This window comes from Protomyctophum bolini, assembly GCF_963924005.1.
Source record: "Protomyctophum bolini genome assembly, chromosome: 10".
Lineage (NCBI taxonomy): Eukaryota > Metazoa > Chordata > Actinopteri > Myctophiformes > Myctophidae > Protomyctophum > Protomyctophum bolini.
The window spans coordinates 36,828,276-36,853,227 of NC_137871.1; the positions used below are offsets into that span (position 1 = coordinate 36,828,276).

General features: G+C 43.7%; 1 protein-coding gene across 1 annotated transcript in view; it reads right to left on the minus strand.

Annotated features, from left to right (window-relative positions):
• rxfp1 (relaxin family peptide receptor 1) overlaps positions 1–24,683 on the minus strand; it is a gene marked incomplete at both ends in the record, with an annotated part of 68,095 nt that extends 43,412 nt beyond the window's left edge. The window contains 2 exons of the mRNA XM_080773474.1: positions 19,231–19,371; positions 24,650–24,683. Of these exons, the coding sequence (XP_080629600.1) occupies positions 19,231–19,371; positions 24,650–24,683 (175 nt within the window). The remainder of the gene's footprint in view (positions 1–19,230; positions 19,372–24,649) is intronic.
• Between the last annotated feature and the right edge of the window lie 269 nt (positions 24,684–24,952).

Below are 24,952 nucleotides of genomic sequence, written 5' to 3' on the forward strand. Positions count from 1 at the left end.
CAGGTGTACAAGCATCCAAGAATGCCAAGCTTTTAGACCTTCCTTGGATATTATATAAACAAAATGCTAATTTAAAGGCAAGCAGAAGACCTCTCGCTCAATGCTCATTCACCAATCTTGTCAAGTCGGGGATGTGACTGAAATGCAAATATCCCAAAGTGTGACTTCAATCACTAAGATAAACTTGTATCACCAGTAAGATGCCCTGAGGGCGAGAAGCAACCTCACACTAAAGGGCACACATTCGCTTGGGTGACGGCAGACTGCTGGGCGAGCGCTGGCGCTTTAGCATGGGGGGGTCAGATCAACATATGGAATGAATTCTGTACTGGCCATATATGGAGTGTGTCTTGAGTGTACAGGGTTTGATGAGGTCAGATCAACATGGAATGTCATAACAGGGAGGACGAGTGGGGAGGATCAACATATGGAATTTCAGAACAGGTCAGCTTCATATATGGAGATCTAAGGGTTTGAGGTCAGATGTAGAGTTGCTGGCCAGCTCCATATATCAAGGTCAAGGTCAAGGTAAACTTTATTGTCCACAAGGGAAATTTGTCTTGGGCTTTCACCCCAGCCACAGCCACACATAAAACATCAATGACAGATAAAAATACATTACAGAGGGAGACACAACTTTACACCATTGCACACATGATGTGTATAATCTAGACTCACGCAGTTACTGCTGTTTCAGAGCCTCGTTCAACATCTTAGTTGATGCTGGTACAAACAATTGTTTAAATCTGATGTACTTCCACTTTGGTTCTTTGTACGCATCTTCTCCCAGAGGGCAGAAGTACAAACTCGCCATTTAAAACATGGGTAACCTCACTGACAATTTTTTTAGCCTATTTTAATGTAGCCTGCTCATAAATAAACTGCAGAGAGGGGAGTTGTCTTACCCCTATGATCTTCCCTGCAGTCTGCACCAATCTGAACCATTTGGACCTCAGTTGCACTGAGAGATTACCGAACCAAACTGTGATGCCAAACCTGACCAGGCTTTCCAAGACTGCTCGATAGAACACTATAACATACATTTTTGGTCAACACCATGAACCCTGAGACGTCGAAGGAAGTGCAGTCTTTGCTGTAGTTTACTACAGAGACTGTCAACATGTGTATTCCAAGTTAGTGAGTTGTCAATACAGATCCCCAAGTATTTATATGAGGAGACCTGTGAGATGGTCGAGTCATGGATGACCAGTTTGACCACAGGCCTGTGATCACTAATACTCTTGGGGTCAAACACCATCTCCTGTGTCTTCTTAACGTTAAGAATAAGGTGGTTGTCATCAAACCACTTTACAAAGTTCTGCACCTCTAAAAAGAAGTCAGCTAAATCCATATCCTTATCCAGAAGGGCTAAGATGGCAGTATCATCCGAGAATTGAATGATGTAATTTTTCGGGTTGCCACTTCTACACTCATTTGTATAAGGAGTAAAAAGGACAGGTGAGCTAACGCAGCCCTGAGAGGTGATCCAGTACTCAGGGTTCTGCGCTCTGACATAGTGCCATTCACACTGACCCTTTGTGTATACGTTTAGTTAAAAATGAATGGTACCATCTAATAATAAGAGGATGGACATTAAGGTCCTTCAACCGCTTTATTAAGAGAGGTGGCTGTATTGTATTACATGCTGAGCTGAAATCTACAAGAAGAAGGCGTGCATAGGCTTTGTTATTGTCCAAGTGTTTCAAAATAGTGTTTCAATAGTCCAAGGTCAAGACTGCGTCCTCTATACCCTTGTTGCTCCTATAATCATCCAATGAACAGCCTACCGCTGCCTTCAGCAGACTGATAATGATTTTCTCAAAAAATGTCATGACTACTGAAGTCAGAGCGACAGGCCTGTAATTTCATCTCACCCCAATCCCCGACAGCGCGAGCGCGAGCACACACACACACACACACACACACACACACACACACACACCCCCCCCCCCCCCCCGTCGGCTATATTCATGCAATCATGGCGGCCCCCCTTGAGCGAGCGAGGTGAAACGCAAAGCAAACTACAAATTAAAGCGAGCAATGTGGGACAGTTTTGTTGTGATTGTCGACAGCTCCGTCAAGAATGTCGCTGCTGCTAAATGCACTAATATTATGCAACGCCACCGTGTGCCGCACTACGAGCGTGTAGAACTGCTATTTTTAAGAAATCGTGAAAATGTCATCTTTGAATATACCGGTATATTATTTCAGAGCAAACTTTTTTAACTCAAATCTTAGCTTCTGGGGGGACCCTTGGACAACATATTTTTGCTTCTGGGGGGACCCTGGGACAACATATTTTCAGATGGGGGGACCCTGGGACAACATATTTTCAGATGGGGGTCGGCAGCCAATTACAAATAAATGTTGGGGTCCTTGAGATGAAATAGTTTGAAAACCACTGACATAGAAACATAGGTTTTTCAGAAAACTGTCATGAAGACATTTTGTAGAATCTGGTCTCAGTTCCTAAATGGGATAATAATTCCATTGTTAATCCGGTCCTGCCCACAGCACTCAAACTAAAAAAACTAAGATTAATCAATGTGAGACAAGCTGAAGAGCAGCAAATGAGAGCGACAGTCGTTATTAGTATTTAAATAATGATTTGTAAACGTCAGAGCAGAATCTTCCACAGCAGGTTAGTCAATGCTAAAGTGGTATTTACTGCAAAGCTTCGGTGAACGAAACCATTGTCCGATTCATGGTACATTTAGATCGATCCAGGGGTCCGCATTGTCAATATTGCATTGATATTGTTGGTATCAATGCAAGGAACCAGACTGAACAACAGACAAAAGAAAATAGTTTACTTTGCTTCTTTAATTGCTCGCAGAATCCTACTGCTATGGAAAAACCATCTACCTCCTTCAAACACATCCTGGTTGTGGGACCTAATGTCATTTCTGAAACTAGAAAGGTTAAATTTGCTGTCCGTGGCTCTGTTGAAAACTTTTATAAACACTGGCAGCCTCTCTCTCACTTTGATTCACTTCAAACTATCTAATTGGATTAGTGTATATATAATTCACTGTAGGATGACAGGTAAACATCAAGCCTGTATAGACATGCTATCTAAAAACACTGTGTGCTACAGTAATTTATGTATAAAGGCCAAGCTATTATGTGGAGAGCACCCCGATGACAACCAGTGGCTTAATTATTCATTATTTGGCAGAAGACCAGAGAAAACGTCTGACATTTGCATATGTACACCAGGGCATGTGAGCAGAGATTTTGAGACAAAAGCGGGCCGTTTTACATGCAAAATGGTAACACAACACATCTTCTATGTTGCTGCTGAGTGTACGCGTAGTGCAGAGCGAGCACTGTCAAATGAAGCACAGCGATGGAGCGAGGGGGGAGCGGATAGTGAGCGTGGAGTGGCATTTCCCCCGGATCAACACCGCTCACATGATAACTGATGTACACATCCAGTCAACATTAATTAGTATGTCCCCTGACCTCTCTTATCAAATTGTGTACTTTTACTCTACTACAATGATTATGACACTTTATTCACTACTTACTTTTTAGATTTAATTTGTATTACTAAACATAACCACTTAAGCAAGCTCTATACATATTTTGGTTATTTTCTAAATGTTATAAATACATTTTAGACATAACTTGTGAAAAGGGACATTCTACATTAATGCTTTTAGTACTTTAAGTCCTTTTTTATACCAATGCTTTAGTACTTTAACTCAACTAAATTTAGAATTCCGGACTTTCACTTGTAACTGAAAAACTATGCCTAAACCCTAACCTCACAAAAATGATGCCTAAACCTAACCTTAACCTAATATGTAGTAGTATTACAAATATAAAGTACTCACCCCAGGGCCATGGATGTTACAATTCTGCTAGGGCGGGTATAAGTACCGGTATCTTCCGTATTGTTCAATAAAAAGCAAGGTTTAATCCGTTTTTGGCCATGTGCTTTCAACTATCGGTTGGTGCATGCGGATACATTATAACTCTGATAAAAATGGCCACGGATCAGATTAAAACGCTTTTTATTGAACAATGCAGATGGATTTTTCTTGGTTGTCAATATTTCTATCATCCAACAAATCGCTCTGAAAGTGATCCAAAGGATCGTACGCAATTATAACACTATGGGGAAGACCATTTTCTTTACCCCAGGCTAAAACCGGATGTGACGTTTGTGGGCGTTCCTGTCTACCTTGGTGTCAGTGTATGAAGACAATATTAGCGCACCTCACAGAGCTTAGATCCAATGGTGGTCTCCCTCATGAGTCATACAGCCTTGCTAGTCTGTGAGAGTCCCCCGTACCAATCCAGGAAAGGGAATGTAAGGAGGCTTTCCATATGACAGATGCAAAAGCTGGGGATTATGGGATGAGCCACGTACAAGTGAATATAAACAGTTGGAGCCCTCCAAAGCACTTCCTCTGGCACGTTTAAAAAAATAAATGTTTTCGTCAGTGGACACTAGACACATAGGCCTACTATACATGTGCCAGGTCTTTGATCAGCAGGGAATGTAAGGAGGCTTTCTATATGACAGAAAGCTGGGGATTATGGGATGGGCCACGCCATCTCAGCCTCCATATAGGAGGTATAGTCTGCTGCTGGCAATTTGTGAAGATGGCTTGTGTTGTCGTCATTGAAGGTCAACCCATTATAGCTTTACACTGTAGTGACTAGTTATCTATAATGAAACTCTGGACACTGGAATTTGTATTAAAGCACACTTTGATGATGTTATCACATATTATGTTCATGGAATACAGTGTATTGCTCTCTGGGAATAACAATATTAAGGATGGATAGGATCGGGAACGAGTACATCAGAGTAACTGCGCGTGATTGTTTTCAAAGGTATGGGGGAGCCATACCTTTGGTTGCTTTGAATGCCAGCATCAGAGTTTTGTATTCTGTGCGGGCACAGAACAGACTGCTAAGGTTCTAAGCTTATCATCCTGCCCACAACATCTTCACATTTTGTACAGTAAGCACACAATGCCTTATTGCACTATCCAGGAAGTGACCTACTTCCTGAAGTGGCCACATGTGCAACGGGTTGAGAACCCCTGCAGTATGGTACAGCACAGTACAGCATGATACAGTACAGTACAGTACAGTATGGTGATGCAACATAAAAGTCTTACTCCTGGCTACAAACACTGTCATACATTACAACATGACAATACAAATGCTATCTTATTTCCATCTACTCCCCGTCTGCATTTACACCCTATTCTCCATGTGCATCAATCACACTCATTACTCACACCAACACCTTCCTTGCTCACTACAATTAGCAGTGCAACATTGAAAGGGTGACAACGTCGCAACGGAGCCAATGACGTGTGGAACTAGAATCGAGACCGGTCGAAGGCCGGTCGAGTTTCTAGTACTCTCAATCGTACCCCAGCTATTTTGTTGGACACGTCGATGATTTCATGGAGTTTGCTCTTATTAACCAATGATAATGAGCCATACCAGCAAACAAAACTAAATCAATGTCAATGCACTCTCCACAAAGGATCGATGGAAGAGTGCCATTGCATTTCTTTCCGATTTTTATAGATGAGCATGAGTGTTGGAATTCCATGTCAGCTTGGAATCAATCGTTGTACCCAAGTATTTGTATTCCTCCACAATCACTACCTCAGACCTCCTTAGTTTTCTTAATATTGAACTGAAGGAATTCACTCCAGCACCGAACCAGCAAACTCACCCACTGTTCTTCGATAGCTTATCTCATCATCCTCAGAGTTATTGCACATTTCACAATACAGGTGTTGTCTGACTGTTTGTTTGGAGCACAGCATGAGCATGGTTTGTAAAAGTGACCCCTGCAGATCATTGGGGTCATTTTTATTTTGAAATTTCCCTGAAGGATAGTCCAGTTGCAGCAACTCGTTTTCAAGGGAGTCCTTAAGGCACAACATACAACAAACCAGTACAGTACAGTACAGTACAGTACAGTACAGTACACACACACACACACACACACACACACACACACACACACACACACACACACACACACACACACACACACACACACACACACACACACACACACACACACACACACACACACACACACACACACACACACACACACACACACACACACACACACACACACACACACACACGAAATGTTTATTTATGTCCACATAATGAGAAGTACAGGAATATCTTGTACAAAGGACATAAACACTGCCAGTGCAGTTTGACAGTGGGAGAGCAGCCAGTTACAACGTGCATGGACGGCAAAGCATCGTTACATATACAGTACAGCTGACATGTCGCACACAGGGCAGCAGACATAAATCATGGATAAAGGAAACAACACCTCCTCCAAACTGAGCAATACCTCGCTAACTGCTTGGCTCAACTTTTGGAAAGGCCGGTCATTTGTAAGCCCCTCATAACCCCCCCCCCCCCCCCATCCCCACCCCACCCCACACACACACCAGCCATAATGAGAGATTACACTTGGCGGTGATGGGAATGGGAACACCTGGGGGACAACTGACAGTGTCAGGGGGTACAGAGGGTTGTTTTTTCTGCTTTTTCTTTTTTTACAGAATAGCAGTGCAACATGCAGGCGTTTTCTGATTCACTCCTACAGTAGCTTGGGTACAGCGTGAACAATACCAGGGGAAATCACGCTCCCTTGCGGAGCCCCCGTGTTGGTCGTAATGGGGAGAGATATTGCTTTTCAGAGGACGGATAGTGAGTATATCGGTAGAAGGATGTTGAGGTGGGACCTGCCATCCAGGAGGACTAGAGGAATGATGGTTGTAGTGAAATAGGAAATTAAGTTAGTTGATGTGAGAGAAGAGGAGGCAGAGGACAGGATGAGATGGAGGCAGATGATTCGCTGTGGCGACCCCTGAAGGGAAAAGCCGAAAGGAAAGGAACTAAAATAGAACTTTGATTTAAGAACCGCAGCTGTGATTTGTATTGCAATTGAGACACAGTCATGACCCATGCCATGTGTCAACAGATTCAGTTGTCCAGGAGAGCAGTGAGTGACAAAGAGATGTGAGGGATTTTGAGAGGACTTTGACAGGACTTGAGGCAGCTGAAAAAGCACTTTCAAGTGTCTGAAGCTTCACTTGAAATACTTCTTTAGGTCACATTCTCACCTAATACTTCGGTAGACTCCATGCGAATGGTCGGAGAAGTTGGGATTCTTGCATATTTAATTTGCTGCGGTTTGCCTTCACACTGGCTGTGTCAAGCGCAGCCAATGTGAATCAATGTGTTCAATTCATAAACTATAGCCTACACAGTGAAATTATCGTTAAGACCTCCATATTATTATGGTCAATGCCTGTGTGAAAAGTGGGAGTGATTGGTGCAGGCAGTGAGGAGCTACGGCAGTCACAGTGACACACAGACAGACACACATTCAGAGTGACATTGTCAGAATTATAGGATGATGATGACGACGTGTTTTTATGCGTTTCCTTAAGCAATTGATTAATGTACTCGTCCTCATTTCGACCATGGGCTTCGGTCTTCTCATTCGACCATCAACGCATCTTTGCACTGCGTAAAATATGCCTTCTCCGTCTCCAACTGTGTTTAGCTCCTCGCCCACCACTTACACTGCTCTCCAATTCTCAGATTGAACACGCCCCAAATTTTCTGATTGAACACATTTATATTGCATTTACAAAATGTTCTTCACCACCAACAAACAACCCATGTCAAATTTCCCTGTGCCCTGCGACAGCAGCAGATCTTAAGATTGGCACGTATTAACAACCATCAAACAGCTGAAACACTAGCAGGATTAATCTACCAGTCCGATAGGCTACACAAATCATTATTCCATGTGGACAACATTCAAGTAGAACAAGTAGGTACAGAGAGAGAGAGAGAGAGAGAGATGGAGATGATGATGATGATGATGATGATAGTGACAGGCTCTAACTGCACGCCTGTGCAGCCGATGTGACAAATCTATTGAAACATTCTGAGGGAAATTGTTTGAAGTGGAGTGGACTTATCTTCTGATGGGGGAGTGGGACATAATTGTAAAATTGGTTGTCAAAGACACAATGGACTGTAGTACCTATACTGTAGGTAGCTGTCAAGGATTAGTTTGCACCATCTATAACTATAAATGTGCCACGTCTCTCACGTCTCACGTCTCTGCGTGCGTCTGCGTGCGTCTGCGTGCGTGCGTAAAGTCTGTACAAATACAAACAAGACAGCCCACTTTTGGCACTTGAAGCTCTGCTCACATAGCCTGCTGTCCCGCCTGATTGGCTGCGTTCACCCGTGATTTGTTTTGTCACTTCAGGCCACTGCTCACATGCCCTTGTGTACCAATGCAAATGTCAGAATAATTCAACCACTGATTGTCGGGGTGCTTTCCACATAATAACATAACGCACTACTGTGCGTATAGGTCTGTCTGTGGGCTTGTTTGTTTGCAGCACAGAATGGTTTGTAGCATGACCTATTGACCCCTGCAGATCATTGGGGTGCGCACGCACGCACGCCACGCCACGCACGCCCCACACACACACACACAAATGGGCAGCCTATTTCAAATATAGTGTCAGTTTTTCGAATTTCATTGATGAACACAATATCTGGGGTAAAATATGATATTTCTTTCCATCCAATCAAGCATTAAAACACCGTGTTCTGAAACGGCCAGCGAGTGAAGGATTAACTGCAAAACGGGGCCGAGTGGAATAGTAAGAGAGTAGTGACACACTTTGATCCCGCCGCAAAGCGGGTTATATGGGCTATAGTTCCAAACATCGGAACTATCGCATTTAGATAAGAATGAGCACTTTCGCATTCCATTGTTACAATGGGAGTCAACGCTAGTGTCGCCACTCTTACTCTGAATGCAGGCTGGCTGTGCTGCTGCCTCTCTATAATTGGCCGAAATTCACATCAGCTGTTACAAGTCACGTCAAAGTTGCAAGTCCACAATGACTCACGGATGGACACGTTGTGAGCAAAACCCACGTACAGTAGGCTTGTAATATTGTACATGAAATGAAAACAATCAGCCAGGAATGGATTAGTTGGAGAACTACCAACAAAAGAACAGAGCTCACAGCTGCATGTATGCAAAAATAATATTAGCGATTACTCGATTTTTGATTTACAGTGTCGACTACCGTTTTGCTAGTCGACTACCCCGAATAATCAAAATTTTGGTTAATGCCCTAACACACACCAATGATCTTGTCGCTCATTTTAAGAATCTTTGCTCGTCTACGCTAGACTCAGTTGCCCATTAAAATAAGAAATAAGTGTGCCGGTGCTGTCAACTCATCCCCATGGATGAATGAAGACATCCGCAACCTTAAAAGGGTCTGCAGAAGGGTAGAGCGGCTGTGGAAGAAATCCAAGGAGACAGCCCATTTCACTCACATGAAGGAACTCATGTCTGCTTTCAATCAGAAGGTTGAAGATGTACAGTAAGAACTGCATATTTTTCAAATCTAATGAACATCAACAAGAACAAACGAAAAGCACTTTTTTTTGTCATTAAGGGGTGCATACTTAGTCTAGACTAGTCATTGGTTAGACATGGGTTAAGGTCAGGTTTAGGTGTGCTGCGCCGTGGGAGGTTAGTATTAGGGTGAGGGTTTGAGATAGGTTGTAGTTGTAGGACTAATGACTGGTCTAACCAATGACTAGTCTAAACCAAATACTGTCTAAACTACTGTCACCCGTCAAAGTACTGCACCCGTCATTAACACTCTCGTTAACCGAGCCCGCCCCCAGTCCCTATTTTGTCCAATGACGACTGTGAACAATTCCTATCATTTTTCATAGAGGTCCAATATAACACCTCCCAGCATCACCATAGCTAAAGTTTTTGTTCCGTAAACATTTTTCCCATGTTGTCGCTTGATCTCCTCTGCAGGTCTGTTTGTATTGTTTCTGTTTTAATCTGTGAGTATTGATTATACATATATATATTTTCTTGCATTATTATACTACTATGTTTGTTTTAACCTGATTGTTTTATATTATGTCACTGTTCAGCATTTTGTAACCTTGTTTCGAAAGGTGCTTTATAAATAAAATGCGCGCGCGCACACACACACACACACACACACACACACACACACACACACACACACACACACACACACACACACACACACACACACACACACACACACACACACACACACACACACACACACACACACACACACACACACACACACACACACACACACACACACACACACACACACACACACACACACACACACACAACTGCTCAGTTCACATGTTGGTGTGATTTCCTACACATTATGGATGACCTTGTTGACAAACCATGCTTATCATGAGTCAGACTTGTGGCTTCCACATCAGCCATAATGAGTCACCCACCCAAAACCCCATAGAGACTAGATTACACTTGGCGGTGATGGGAATGGAACACCTGGGGGACAGCGGACAGTGTCAAGGGGTACAGTTTTATTTTCCTTATATATATATATATTTTTTTTACAGAATAGCAGTGCAATATGCAGAATTTATTCTGTGGTGTCACACTTGATAACGTCTTCTTTCGTGTGTTTTTAAACGCTCCTTAATTATGGTTTATGACTGTGTGTGTGTGTGTGTGTGTGTGTGTGTGACTGTGTGTGTGTGTGTGTGTGTGTGTGTGTGTGTGTGTGTGTGTGTGTGTGTGTGTGTGTGTGACTGTGACTGTGACTGTGTGTGTGTGTGTGTGTGTGTGTGTGTGTGTGTGTGTGTGTGTGTGTGTGTGTGTGTGTGTGTGTGTGTGACTGTGTGTGTGCGTGCGTGCATAGCTTATTGCGTATCCGGTATTGATACACTTTGGGCTTATCAAGCCTGTTATGGAGCATAGCCGTGCTCAAACAAACAAACACAAAGCTGTGCATAGGAGGGGATAGAGCCCCTCAAAAAGGAACATGCTCCATCCCTACTACCACTGAGTTAAGAGTCTAACGAGTGGGGTAGATCAGCCAGTGGCGTAGAGTCTAGCCAGTGTGGAAACAGTGTGAAAAGTCTGCCATTTAAAGGGAACTTGATAATGCCACGGCCTCCAATTTAACAACGAGACAGCCATTTATCCCCCTGAAGATAAAATTCTCACAGTGTCTGCCACACCGCTAAAGACAAGCTTCCTTTGCTCTGAATCTCATGAAAAGATTCTACAGATACTTCTAATACTGTCAATAGGATTCGTGTCTCATTTAACTACTATTCAGTCTGTTTCACTTCAAAGACATACCAAACAGCCGGCTGCTCTTTCTGATCGAACACACGTTACAGTTCAAATACATTTTTAACAAATCATCAAACAACCCTTCGCACTTCACATCTTCCTGTGCCCTGCACGGAGAGGAGTTTGACTTTGTGCCAAGAAAGAAAAGCTTAAATGAGTGCTCACCTCAACTCCCTGTCTTTGAAGGCAAAAAGACAAGCCAAACTCTGGGTTCAGAAATAAATTGTTGTAATAGACATATTTAATACATTTTTAACAAATCATCAAACAACCCTTCACACTTCACATCTTCCTGTGCCCTGCACGGAGAGGAGTTTGACTTTGTGCCAAGAAAGAAAGGCTTAAAATGAGTGCTCACCTCAACTCCCTGTCTTTGAAGGCAAAAAGACAAGCCAAACTCTGGGTTCAGAAATAAATTGTTGTAATAGACATATTTTATTTTATTCTACTTAAAAATAGAATTAGAGGCTGGGGCGGCCATAGTTGATGGTTAGTGAGCCCGCTTGGGAAGCCAGAAGCCCTGGTTGTTGCAGGGTCGATTCCAGGCCATCAATGTGTCGATGAGTGTCCCTGAGCACTAACACTTCATTGCTCCCAGAGCACCGTATTTATAGGATGGGTAAATGCAGAGGACAGATTTTACGAAACGGTATGTGACAAACAAAACACCCCAAGGAGTGGGGGGATCCGGTGGTAATTCAGACGGAGCATTAGTCCGACATGCAGGAACAACGGTCGGACTAGCGCTCGAACATGCGCTGCTCCCGTGCTTGTGGTTATGGTTTGAGGTAGGTAAGGTTGTCGGTCTAATGACTGTCGGTACAATAATAGTGTCGGAACTAAAGCCTGTACCCAGAGTGGGGACTCGGGACTGTTCTGAAAATCGGTGAATGGGTCCTTTTTTAACTCATTTATTGCTACTAGCTGTTAGCATAAACCACAGCTCCAGGGGCCAACGCATACGTTCACTTTAAACGACAGCGGCAAGCGACAGCGGCAAGGCCCCCTCAGGGGTCCCTGAGGGAGTTCCAGGGGGTCCCCAGCTAAACAATAGTTAGGAACCAAATGGACCCTTATGGGTCTGTAACTCTGAGAGTGTACAAATGGAACCAAATGGACCCGACACTCTCAGGGTTAAATTAACATTACTTGGTGCGTCTTGGAAAGTCTGGTGACACAAGGTTAGGTGCGTCTTCTCTTGAATCTAGGGAGTTCTAGCGTGCACGCACGTGCACCGTTCTGTTCCTGCGCGTTCGCGTTCTGTTCCTACCACGCTGTGGTACTGCGTTCTACGAGCATGACACCACTGATCGGCCCTCGTCTTTTAACTTCACTGTTCTTTCAATCCACCCCATTGATCTATTCACTGGAGGGGTTTCTACAGTAGATGGCCTTGGCTTAGTCACGTCCCTTTATCTGCATTCACTTTCACTCATCATACCGTTTCCATTCATACCGTTTGCTATAGTCCACAAGCCAGAAATAATACAACTGTATATGAAAGGATTTGCAGATTAGATTCCTGCATTACCGGAGGAAGTGGACAAAGACGGGGACGTGGGAGGACGTTTGACATTAGAAGGCATGGTAGTTATGGAGATGGATTGTTTCATGAAGCATAGTGTGGGGTTGGGGGTGGGGTGCTCGCCCACACATCACTCCGTAAATATAAACTCTGTGCAGGCTGGCAAATTGGGGATTTAGAAAGCATCAATGCTGCGAATAGAAACGGTAAATCAACCACCTTCTACTCAAGCAGAGAACTCCGTAAGCCATCATCATACAAAACATTTTTACTCATAATGTGGCATTAAGACAAACAGTACATTATACACGGTTGAAACGGTTAAGGATGTGACGGTTTGAAAAAAACAAAACCGGTTGGATATTAAATTAAAAAAACGACTCAAACGGTAAAACCAGGCCTTTGATCACTTGAGACTGATGGTGTCCTTTTAACGGTGCGCCATAGAGAGCATTCTAACATACTGTATATGTGTGTGGTACACCAGCTGTACAGTAGCTCCAGAGGGTCATTAACACGGCACAAACCATCGTTGGCTGCCCTCTTCCCACATTGGAGGACCTACACAGGTCCCGCTGTCTCAAAAAAACACAGAACATTATAAAGGACACTTCGCACCCCGGTCACTCACTGTTTGAACTGTTGCCGTCAGGTAGACGGTACAGAGAGTGCTCAAGTCAGGGACCAGCAGACTCAGTAACCGTTTCTGTCCCACAGTGGGAGCCACACTAAATGCTGCTATAGGAAAATGATCCGTTGCACGTTGCATGTTTTTTTTGTGCTGTTCTAAGTCAAGTACAATCAGGGTTTGTGCAATAACAGCTGCAGGGTGTACTGTGCAATATATGTCATGTGCAATAGGGATTTGTGCAAATAACATGAAGTACGGTTATGTGTGTGTTTTGTTGTATTAGCTTTTATAGTTTTATATTCTAGTATATGATGCACTGATCGGTTGGCACTATTAATTTCGTTGTACTTGTTGCAATGACAATAAAGATCTATCTCTATCCATCTATTGAGGGCGCACTGGAGTCATTTTCGTTTCTTTCCATAGCTGTGCCTGTGACCCATAGACGCCTTAACAGACGACGTCACACTGAGAAGCACCAGCATGCGCGCACAAGAACCCCACCTCTCATAAGATGCAATGGAGAAGTTCTAACTGCACAGTGTGGAGGAAGAATGATTAGGATTTCTATTGTGATCTCTCACTCTTGAAATATATAATCCATTGGTTTCTGTGTGTGTGTGTGTGTGTGTGAACAATAATAGCAATTCAAAGCAGTTGTCCTCAAAACCACACCTATATTCGCTGCCATAAGAACGGGAGGTGCGCTCATGATCACGCCAACAGAGCCTATTTGTGCACGGCTGCATGCGCACCTGCAGCCCATCAAGTATAATGTATGCATTGCTTATAATGTATGCTTCCAAATGTATATTATATGTATTGTATACATAATTATTGTTGGTATACATTTACGTATGCTCCTTTTAAAAGACAAAGAAAAAAGATACATTTAATAATACAAATAAATTGGCTTAATCATCAATGCATCGTGACCTGCGGGTCTAATTAATTAAGTAATTCCCTAATTACACTCGTAGCGGTAACAGTAACTATATGCAATGGTGTAACGTTTCATTCATTAGGGCCCGAGCACTGCTCCAGTGTAATCTCAAAGAGTATTCTTTGCACAAATGTAGCGTTTTTGAGGCGCTAAACGTACTTGAAAAGTTGCGCAGCGTTGCACACACATCACAAGTGGCAAAACAGTACGTATGTTAACGTTCTCAAAAAGGGGCGCAGCCTAATTGGTCAATAGTGCCCCCCTACAACATTTCCACGTCGAAGTGCCACAATACAGTTTTACCTACATACTGTATGAAAATCAGTACACACCTGTATCATGTCCCGACTTACAAAAAAGTCTCGGGCTACACACAGCCACCAGAAGACTCACAAAAAAGGAGAAAATTGGTCATCAATCATCGGACACGATGGACAACCACAAGCAAGCAAGCAATGCACAATCTATGTAGAGCGCTTAGGATAAAGCATAGCATAAACGGAAATGCACCATCTACCATTTATCTGTATAATGAGGGCGGTCATGCCACCCTCTCCCAGGATTTCAGACTGTGACTGTACATACAGTAAGTTTTATTTGCAATGCAAAACAAGGGGTGAAGGTTAAGGTGACACGATGCCATTCAGCAAGTAATGAGGATGTTGCTCTGCCTGAAATGTGATGAATTCATTATCCCCTCCCCTGCTGGCATACTGTGAGCACACAAGCTGTAGCATGCAGCAGCCACGTTGGACCTCCGACCGCTTCTTGAGTCATCTCAACTGTTTGAAATGAACACACATGTTCAAATAGAAAGTAGTGCCCCTCCAGCTGAATCAAGTTCCCTTGATTAGGGTGCTGGGTATAAAAAACTGTTGAAATGCACTCACCCTCCTTGTTCATGTTAATAACCATGGGTACAATGTGCAGCATTGGGAGGTAAAGGGGAGACACTTATCGTGAAGGGACGACAGGATGAGGAGAGGTGGTGGTGTTGCTGCGTAATTGTCGAGAGTAATGGCTGCGCGCGATATTGAACAGTCAAACTATATCTAAACTATATCAATACACCTGTATCAACAGAATAATTATGTCATAGGTATATATGGAGGCCTCATATTTGCTCTTGAAATGAGCCTCCGGATTCCTAATGCCGCCCCCTCCATCATATTCGATGGCTTTTGATGAGAAATGGCTCCAGACTCTCAGAGGGCAGGCGTGTGTCTGTATTCAGCTGTGATGCTTGTTGATGCTCGTTATGCATCAAGGCAGTTATGTTTCTGCACTCCACTGTCAAAATAGGCCTACATCTGGCTTTGTTCAAGCTGTCAAACTAGGCTATATTCAGTTAGTTGTGTGAAACACTTTGTGATCTATAAATAAAGCACTTTTAAACTCAAGATGATGGCCAATGTTGCCAGTGCAGAATGCAGAGCAATGCTCAGCATGAATTTAATACTATCATACTAGTCAAAAGTGTTATTTTTTTGTTTTGTTTTTAACAATCTTATCTATAAATGCACCGTCTCTGTGTGTACATGTAATCCAATCCAATCCAATCCACTTTATTTATATAGCACGTTTCAAAACTCAGAGTTTACAAAGTGCTGTACAGGAGAAAAATAAAAACAAATGCACTACAGCTTCCACAAAGAAAAAACAACAGCGAGAAAACAAAGTACAAACAGTCTCACTGTGACAAACGTATACAAGGACCGAAGGAACTAAAGTGGGGTTAAAAGCCAAGGTATAGAGGTGGGTCTTTAGGCGAGATTTAAAAGTCTCGATGGAGGGGGCCGATTTGACGTGGGAGGGGAGTGCGTTCCATAGTTTAGGGGCTACAACGGAAAAGGCTCGGTCACCTCTGGACTTCAAGCGGGTCTTCTTTGTGACCCTGAGGTTTAGCTGGCCCTCAGACCGCAGTGACCTAGTAGGAGTATAAACCTCAATAAGTTCAGACAAATAAAGAGGAGCCAGACCATTTATAGATTTAAAGACAAATAAAATAATTTTAAAATCCACTCTGAAGCGGACAGGGAGCCAATGAAGGGAGGCCAAGACAGGTGTGATATGCTCACTCCTGCGAGTCCCTGTGAGCAGACGAGCGGCTGAGTTTTGGACTAGCTGGAGTCGAGCAAGGGAGGCTTGGTTTAAACCAGCGTACAAGGCATTACAGTAATCCAACCGCGTAGATATAAAGGCATGTATAACCCGCTCAAAATCACTAAAAGATAGAACAGACTTGATTTTGGCCAGCAGCCTCAGATGATAGAAACTAGAGCTAACTACCGCATTGACCCGTTTGTCATCCACGTTACATGTATGTACACACAGAGAACCGTTCGCCCAACCGACTCGCCACACACGTTCCACACCACCACAGGGAGTGCAGTGCCCGGCCTCGAGTCGGTCGCACCCACGGTTGTCCAGAAGCGCCACAAAATGCCTCTGCCCAGGCTCTGGACATTAACGTTCCTAGTTCTACCATTAAAACACACGCACACACAAGCACGTTCTGTGTCAGTGGCTTCTGGGTTCATGCTGTAGAAGTGCACATTTGCGTACAGTCTCATTTCTCTCTCCTGACATCCCTGTCAACGTGTGGCCCTTACAAATGTGTCCCTCCACTTCTTTCATTGTATCGTATCCACAATAAAATGATGTGGAAGCTCTCTCTCTCACACACTCACACACACACACACACACACACCCACACACACACACACACACACACACACACACACACTCTGTCCTTTTGATTCCTCATGGAGTTGACTGGCTTAGTCATTCATTGCTTAAATTAACTGTTACTTAACTCGAGACGAGGTTTCTAGTCGTTCTCGTCATCACGATGAGTTTTTCTGTGGTTTGTGAATGATCCCAGGATCAAGGAAGAAGACCCCCCCCCATGATGAGTTTTTCTGTGGTTTGTGAATGATCCCAGGATCAAGGAAGAAGATCCCCCCACATTTTTCAACGGTTAGTGAAAATGCCAAGGGCACTTGAAACAGACATGAAAGACACGGAATCAGATTCTGCGCATGCCGACGGGAACTCCAGAGATGATCGGATGGAGGGAGGAGAATGAATTTTGAATGAAAATTACTTTTCCCTTCAGATGTTGTGGATTTATTGACAGAAAATAAAAAGGGATTATTATAATATTTTTAATTGTGTTAAATACAAATTAATCTTGTGCTTATTTTAATGGTGCCCTTTTCAATTCAGATTGAAAACACATAACTTACATTTATGATTAATAATTTCACAAATATTAATACCACCGATATAAAAACTACCAAGATAACCCACTACAACACGTACCAGTTAACTGTGTAGTCTCTCTTGGCTCCTAGGTCCTTGTAGCCCAGTGAGAGTCTTTAGATTTATTTTTACTCTGTCTTTTTTCTGTTTCTCTGTCTGCTGTATTTTTCTGTCTGCTGTCTTGTAGGACTCTGTGCCCACACCAGGGCTGAGCCTCTGTTTGTCTGTGTGCTGTCTTGTAGGACTCTGTGCCCACACCAGGGGTGTTTGTCTGTGTGCTGTAGGACTCTGAACCCAGGGGTGAGCCGAAGGAGCTCCACTACTTCAGAAGCAATCTGGGAAGGCACCGTGCCCCGTTTTCCTTTCAATCTAGCGCAGCTCCGAAATGTAATCTTGAGAGATTAGTTCTGAAGCTGCATGCACACGAGTAACTGCCGCGACACCAAGATCAAATCCCCCTACCTGTGGCTGCTCTGCATAACATTACTGTACATGTAATGGGAGAAGTAGGCCTACATCAGATCAAATCCCTCTACCTGGCTGCTCTGCATAACATTACATGTAATGGGAGAAGTAGGCCTACATCAGACACCTAGATCAAATCCCTCTACCTGGCTGCTCTGCATAACATTACTGTACATGTAATGGGAGAAGTAGGCCTACATCAGATCAAATCCCTCTAACTGGCTGCTCTGCATAACATTACTGTACATGTAATGGGAGAAGTAGGCCTACATCAGATCAAATCCCTCTACCTGGCTGCTCTGCATAACATTACATGGGAGAAGTGGGCCTACATCAGACATACAGGTTGGTCGAGCACTTCTCTGCTCAGTGCTCAGGCAGACTGATGAGACCTGACCATATTATTTATACACAAAGATAGTTATGTTACAGGGTGAGTCTATGAAAATGGCTTTTATATCAAACTAAAAAGGAAAAAACAAGAAATGTACCCTCTACTGTATGAGACAATATGACGTAAATGACACATTATGACGTACATTTTCACTGCATTGTCAATGCATTTACAAAACAAACATTGGACTAAAGACAAACGTTAAACCTGTGTATAGGAGGGGCTATAGCGCCCCTCAAAAATCACACTGCAATGTGAAATGAGCGGTGTGTGTGTGTCTCGAATGCAACGTCAATCAGCTGCAGGGGTCAATGGGTCATACTACAAACCGACATTCCACACACAAGTGCCCACACTGGCCAGTCATTAGAGCAGTCATTGGAGCGGTTAGGCACAGCTGAAAAATCCACAGCACACTAATTGGTGTGCCTGTGCTTCCTACTGTATATACAGTATGCACTCCCTGTGCATATCAAATGCCCGCTATGTCTACGACATGGAACTACAAACCATTTTGGCCGGTAACCCCTTTTGGTGTTACGTTATGCTTTAGCTATAGAAAAATAGCAGATCTACGTGGCGCGCTACAAGCTTGTATAGGTCTGCTATTTTTGAAAAATCCACTTGCTGACATAGAAACATAGCTTTTTCAGAAAACTGTCAGGATATAGAAGACATTTTTTTAATCTGATCTCAGGTCAGAATGGGTTAACCAAAATAACATCCTCCTACAAATAATAATTTGGACTAAACAAAAGATCAGACTCACCACAGTTCTCCTCGTCAGCCTGATTGCCACAGTCGTCCACGCCGTTGCAGTGTAGGAGTTGAGGGAGGCACGTGGTCAGGTTCCCACAGGGAAAATATCCAAGCTGGCAAACGCCCTTCTCCTCGGAGATGTTGAACGAAGCTGAGGAGGAACACAGAACCAGGGGAAATTCATGAGCATGGATTATTTCAAAGCTTCTATTTGAAATTCCTGTCCTGCACCAAGTGTGTGACTGTACCTGTACCGTATTCATTTCTGACTATACTACTACTAATACTACTAACCAGGGCGGTTAGTAGTACTCTCGGGGCCTCTAGCCGCCGTGCGTAGCGCTAATAACCGCCCCTGCCTATTTTAGCTCTGACTCTGAGATGGAAAGTGTTTCTAAAAAAAAAAAGAAAAAAACGCTGCCTAGCGCGAGGCCTCGCAAGCGCGAGGCCTTGTGCGGCGGCACCATTCGATCTACCCTAAAGGCGGCCCTCATGGTGACAGGGTCCTAGACCATTTCATTATGATTTTCATCTCTGGACCCCATGTTGCAGGCATGTTTACAATATTTTACAACAGAGCTACTTATATTTTGTTATAAAAAGCTGTGATTATTTATTTAAGAAGCAATGTTCTGAACCAATGTTCGCCTTTAAATAAATAAAAATGTAATCATCCTTAACCTTTAAGCTAAAATAATGATGACCGGGGACTTAAAATCATTGTTTTAATGTATTGATGGCCTTCATGCCCTGGCACTCAAAAGGTTGACCACACTAAAGGCCAAGTGGCCATGCCCCTAAAAGGATGAAATTCCAGGCCTGCTATGGAGTATTCAATCAAACACACTTATGTAATGGACATAGTGGAAAACCTTTCTGTTTATCAGCTCAGAGTTACAGCACACTAGTGCAAAACATAATACACATACTCTTATCAATGTCACAATATAGATATAGCCCCCTGGGCCCCCGGTGCATTTCGATCGGAAAAACATTGGCGTATGTTGTTTTAATTTAGCTGGCGTTGGAGGTGTTTGGAGATGTCTTACTTTCTGCGAAAGTAATCAAATCAGTCAAATGAAGTACAGCAACTGGACACAAACCATAGCTTGCAGTACATCAATACCACTGCATGTGGAAAGAATGTGGCGCTTTTGTGTCAGCCGCATCCACAAGTAAAATGATAAAGCCTTTTCCATAGGAGTATCTTTTTATATTTTTCCGAAAAGAATACCAACAGCCAATATCATATTACACTGGGGAAAATTCTGGGAGAAAAACGGGCAAGCACCACTTCATCACCAAGATGACAAGATGACAGCAAGACGTTCTACCATTCATCAAGACGACAATCTTAGGTATATGCTTGCACAAAGGTGTGTGTGTGTGTGTGTGTGTGCGCGCGCACACGATTTGTAGTCTGCATGTGCATGTGTGTGTGAGTGTGTGTGTGTAACCTGTGGATAAATTAATGTATGCATTGCATGTGTGTCCTATATGTAAGACTGAGACCTCACAGCCGACAGCTCCTTAATTCTCTTGTCGCTTTCTTTTTGAGCGTGCATGTGTCCGTGCATGTGTGATGAGATGAGATGATGAGATTCAATTTATTGTCAATGTACAGTACAAGTATAGCACAGCGAAAAGTATTTTCGCATCTCACCAATGGTGCAAACATGTCAGTAAGGAGGATACATTAATTACAGTAGTAACAGTAGAACGTGTGTGCGCGTGCGTGCATGCCTGCCTGCCTGCATCTCACCCGTGTGAAGTGAGTGATGCAACTCTGTGTTGGGGTCTACGGAAGTTCCAGACCCAGAGGAACGCGCCCATGGTACCGGCCCAGTTCCGGCGAGACGCCCCACGTCCGAAACCGTCGAGAAATGACAGAGTTACCGTGTGGGGGCACCCCGGGGGGTCCCCGGAACATCCAGAACACCAGGAACTCACCCAGGGGGCCGGCCTGGTTCCGGCGAGCCGCCCCGCACCCGAAATGGTTGAGAAATGACAGAGTGTGGGGGTCCCCATGGGGTCCCTCTACTGTACTGTCACGTACTGTACTGTCAAACCCGAAATCATCATATATACAGTGTGTGTGTGTGTGTGCACAGCTGCATGTCTATAGGAGTGGTTAATAAAGGACAGGAGAGGGAGCACGCCGGGGAGCAGCCCATTCACGTCACCATAGACACCCATCCTGCGTATACCTTCTCGCTCGGGCACCCAGGAGAAATGATGAGCACCCAGCAAGTCATGGGGCCGGCACGCGGGGCTCTAATTACATTCTATTCATTTGATATCCTCCACTGCAGTTAAGGTTTGATTATTTTGCGTTACTTTGCCTCCTCCCTCCTCCTCCGCTCCATGCACAGATTGCACGCATACACGCAGTGACAGCTCTCACTCACTGACACTCGGCCCGGCTGGCGCGGTGCTTCAAGATTATAATCACACAGAGCCCGTGTTTTAAGACCAACGTGACTAGTCTACATGGATATAAACTCACAAAACAACACCACGCAACATCATAGACTGGCACTGCAGGACTCCTTCAACATTTACCACACTGTCGTCTGCTACGTTAGTTGACAGAGTAAATAGTTTAAACATTATTTATTTAAGAAGCACTGTTCTGAACCAATGTTTGCCTTTATAAATAAATAAAAAATCATCCTTAACCTTTAAGCTAAAATAATGATGACCGGGGACCTTGTGCCCTCAAAAAGTTGACCACACTAAAGGCCAAGTGGCCTTGCCCCTAAAAGGATGAAATTCCAGGCCTGGATACACCACTTTCAAACATTTCTGCGGATACACATTGGCTTTTAACAATCCACAGCAGGTCACACAATGGACCATTTATATGCTTAAGGCCATAAGCTATTGAAACGTGGCAGCTTTTGTAAAGCGTGGCAGGTCAGGTGTGAAGTGGTGCGTATGCATACAGACAGTGCCCATCCATGCATGACATGGACTGCCAATCCATGCCAGTCCCGAGAGACGGAGAGAGGGGAGGGTGGAGCTGTTGCCCCCGCAACCCGACTACGGATAAGCGGTTGAATATGGATGGACGGATGGATCACAGTACATTTACAGCCCAATATTTCTACTAATGCTATACGCTATCTATGCTGCTGCATTGTCTGAAGGAAGCCAAACTACGTTTTACTCTTATGTATACCTGCACACAAGATGTAACAATAAAGTACAACCTTGAACCCTTGAACCTGCCGCCTTCGCCACGTCTATGGATATTACATAATATTTGCATTTTATGCAATATTTACTGGACCTGTATAGTGTGGAGGGTCTTTTTATATAACAATGTATAGGGGTCCTTCACATGAAAATGTAAAAAAAAAAGTCCTGTTCTATATAGACCGATGTGGACACATTCTGTGACTGTATGATAAAGGAAAACAAAAATAGGCATTTTCTCTTTCAGTTACTCCCAGAGTGCTTACGGTACATATTTAAGATGTATTAATGCATTCAATTCTGAAGGGGGAAAGAAATTCAAGGTGAGTGAGGATCCCCCTGTATCTCCCTGCAGCTGCTAATCTCATTTTACACAATGCTACCCCTGGACCTGGGAGTGGGACCAATTAGCTAATTACTATTGGAAACAGCGAAGAGCATCTGGCAGTGGCAGCCTAGAAATATTGATATTATGATAGCCTATAATTTTAAGGTATTTGTGGAGTTTTTAGGAAATGCAATCAAAATCTCCATTAGTTAGCAGCATGACCTAACCTAAATACTTAAAATGTGTAGGCCTATAACTGTAGCTAGATTAGGTGGGTTTGCAAAGTCTTCATTTCCACATGGTGCAGCTGAAAGTCACTCGCGAAGTCGCGATAAAAGCATAGAAGAGACGAAAGGGTGATTTTAATGCAGACTCAGACCGTGCACGCATTTCACATTCACAGCTAAATAAACCCAACACATAATATATTATAATTCATGCTAATAATCATGTTTGTTATGATGACAAAACAAACGTGTCGCTTAATTTGGCAACATCACCAAACATGACTTGTTTCAATTAAAGTATGTTTCACGTGGACGCTGTATATTGCTTCACCAACATCATAATGAATCAACGTAAACTTACCAGTGACTCCATAAATCAGCATCACAGCAACATAAACGTGCATGATGTCCGGGGAGCGCAATTAAGATCCAAAGCGCAATCTGTGCGTAAAATAAAATCACCCCAAAAAAGTTACCGGGAGGATTGTGGCAAAACGATCTAGTCGATCGAGTAAAGGAAATAGAAATGGAATGGATGAGGTATAGAGCGCGAGGAGCCGTAACTGTCTAACTGATCATTCATTAAACTAGCCGTTTTAGATTCGTGGTGTGCGTCAGTGCGTGTGCTTCCATCTTCAGGAACGAAAGGTATCACAGAAGCATGAATCAGACTCGGTCTCTCACCAACACTATAGTAGAAGTTGTGTGTGTGTCCTGTCCTGTGTGTGTGTGTGTGTGTGTGTGTGTGTGTGCGCGTGTATAGGATGTGTGTGTGTGTGTGTGTGTGTGTGTGTGTGTGTGTGACTGTGTGTGTGTGTGTGTGTGTGTGTGTGTGTGTGCGCGTGCATGTGCATATGAAATGAAAGCCTGTTGACAAGGTTATAAGCAATTGCAAGTGTGATTGCCTCTTGAAATACATTTTACCAGTCTTTGTCTAATATAAAGATGCTGATATCATCATAATAATGGAAACCCCCATAGACCCCATAGATTATTATGGCGTCAGCATGATGCCATATAGAAAGCCCCTATAGATGACGTCAGAGGTTACTCTAGAAACATAGGTCTACAACCAGTAAGACGCCCTGAAGGCGAGAGGGCGAGGTCGTGTGCACGCATCCACCTCGTTGACGGCGGCAGACTGCTGGGCGAGCGCTGGCGCTTTGGCATGGGGGGTCAGATCAACATAAGGAATGAAGTCTGTACTTGCCATATATGGAGCGTGTCTTAAGTGTACAGGGTTTGATGAGGTCGGATCAACATGGAATGTCAGAACAGGTCCGTTCCATATAAAGGGCGTGGCTGCACTAATGACTTTGGGACGGGCCGTCTAGAATGGACAGGTAGCAGTCAAAAGGGAGACATTGAAGAGGAAGGACGGGTGGGGGGGTTCAACATATGGAATGTCAGTACAGGTCAGCTCCATATATGGAGATCTAACCATATATGACCATATATAGAGGAGTGATGTCACAAGGTGTGACCATATATGGAGGCGTGATGTCACAAGGCATGGCCATAATGCGGCACTAAACACTCCAACGCGTGGCTTTGTGTGTTCCAGCCCGTGACGTCATATCGCAGCAGAGTCTATGGACTTTTATGTAAAGTTTCCGTATAAACTTTTTTAGGTCAAGCCAATGGCAGAATACATTGACTATGAAGTCAATTCTCACTGGGTGTGATTCTTCTTTTCCTGTTGCCAGTCATGGCTGCCAGTTCCCACCTGATGTCGTGTGGGAGTTCAGACTGCTCCAGACCGTACCGTGTGACCGCTAGCTTGCATAAGGTCTTCAGACTCGGACTTAAGTCTAGGATGTACAGGTGGTCACGGTATGTTCCAGAGAAGATGATACGATCTCCCACAATGCAACAGCACATACTGCTCATTGGACCTGGTCCTTTCCTCTTGGGTTGAATCTTCTTCCAGGAGAAGGTCTCTGGATTGAATTTCCACAGATCATTGAAGCCTCCTTCCC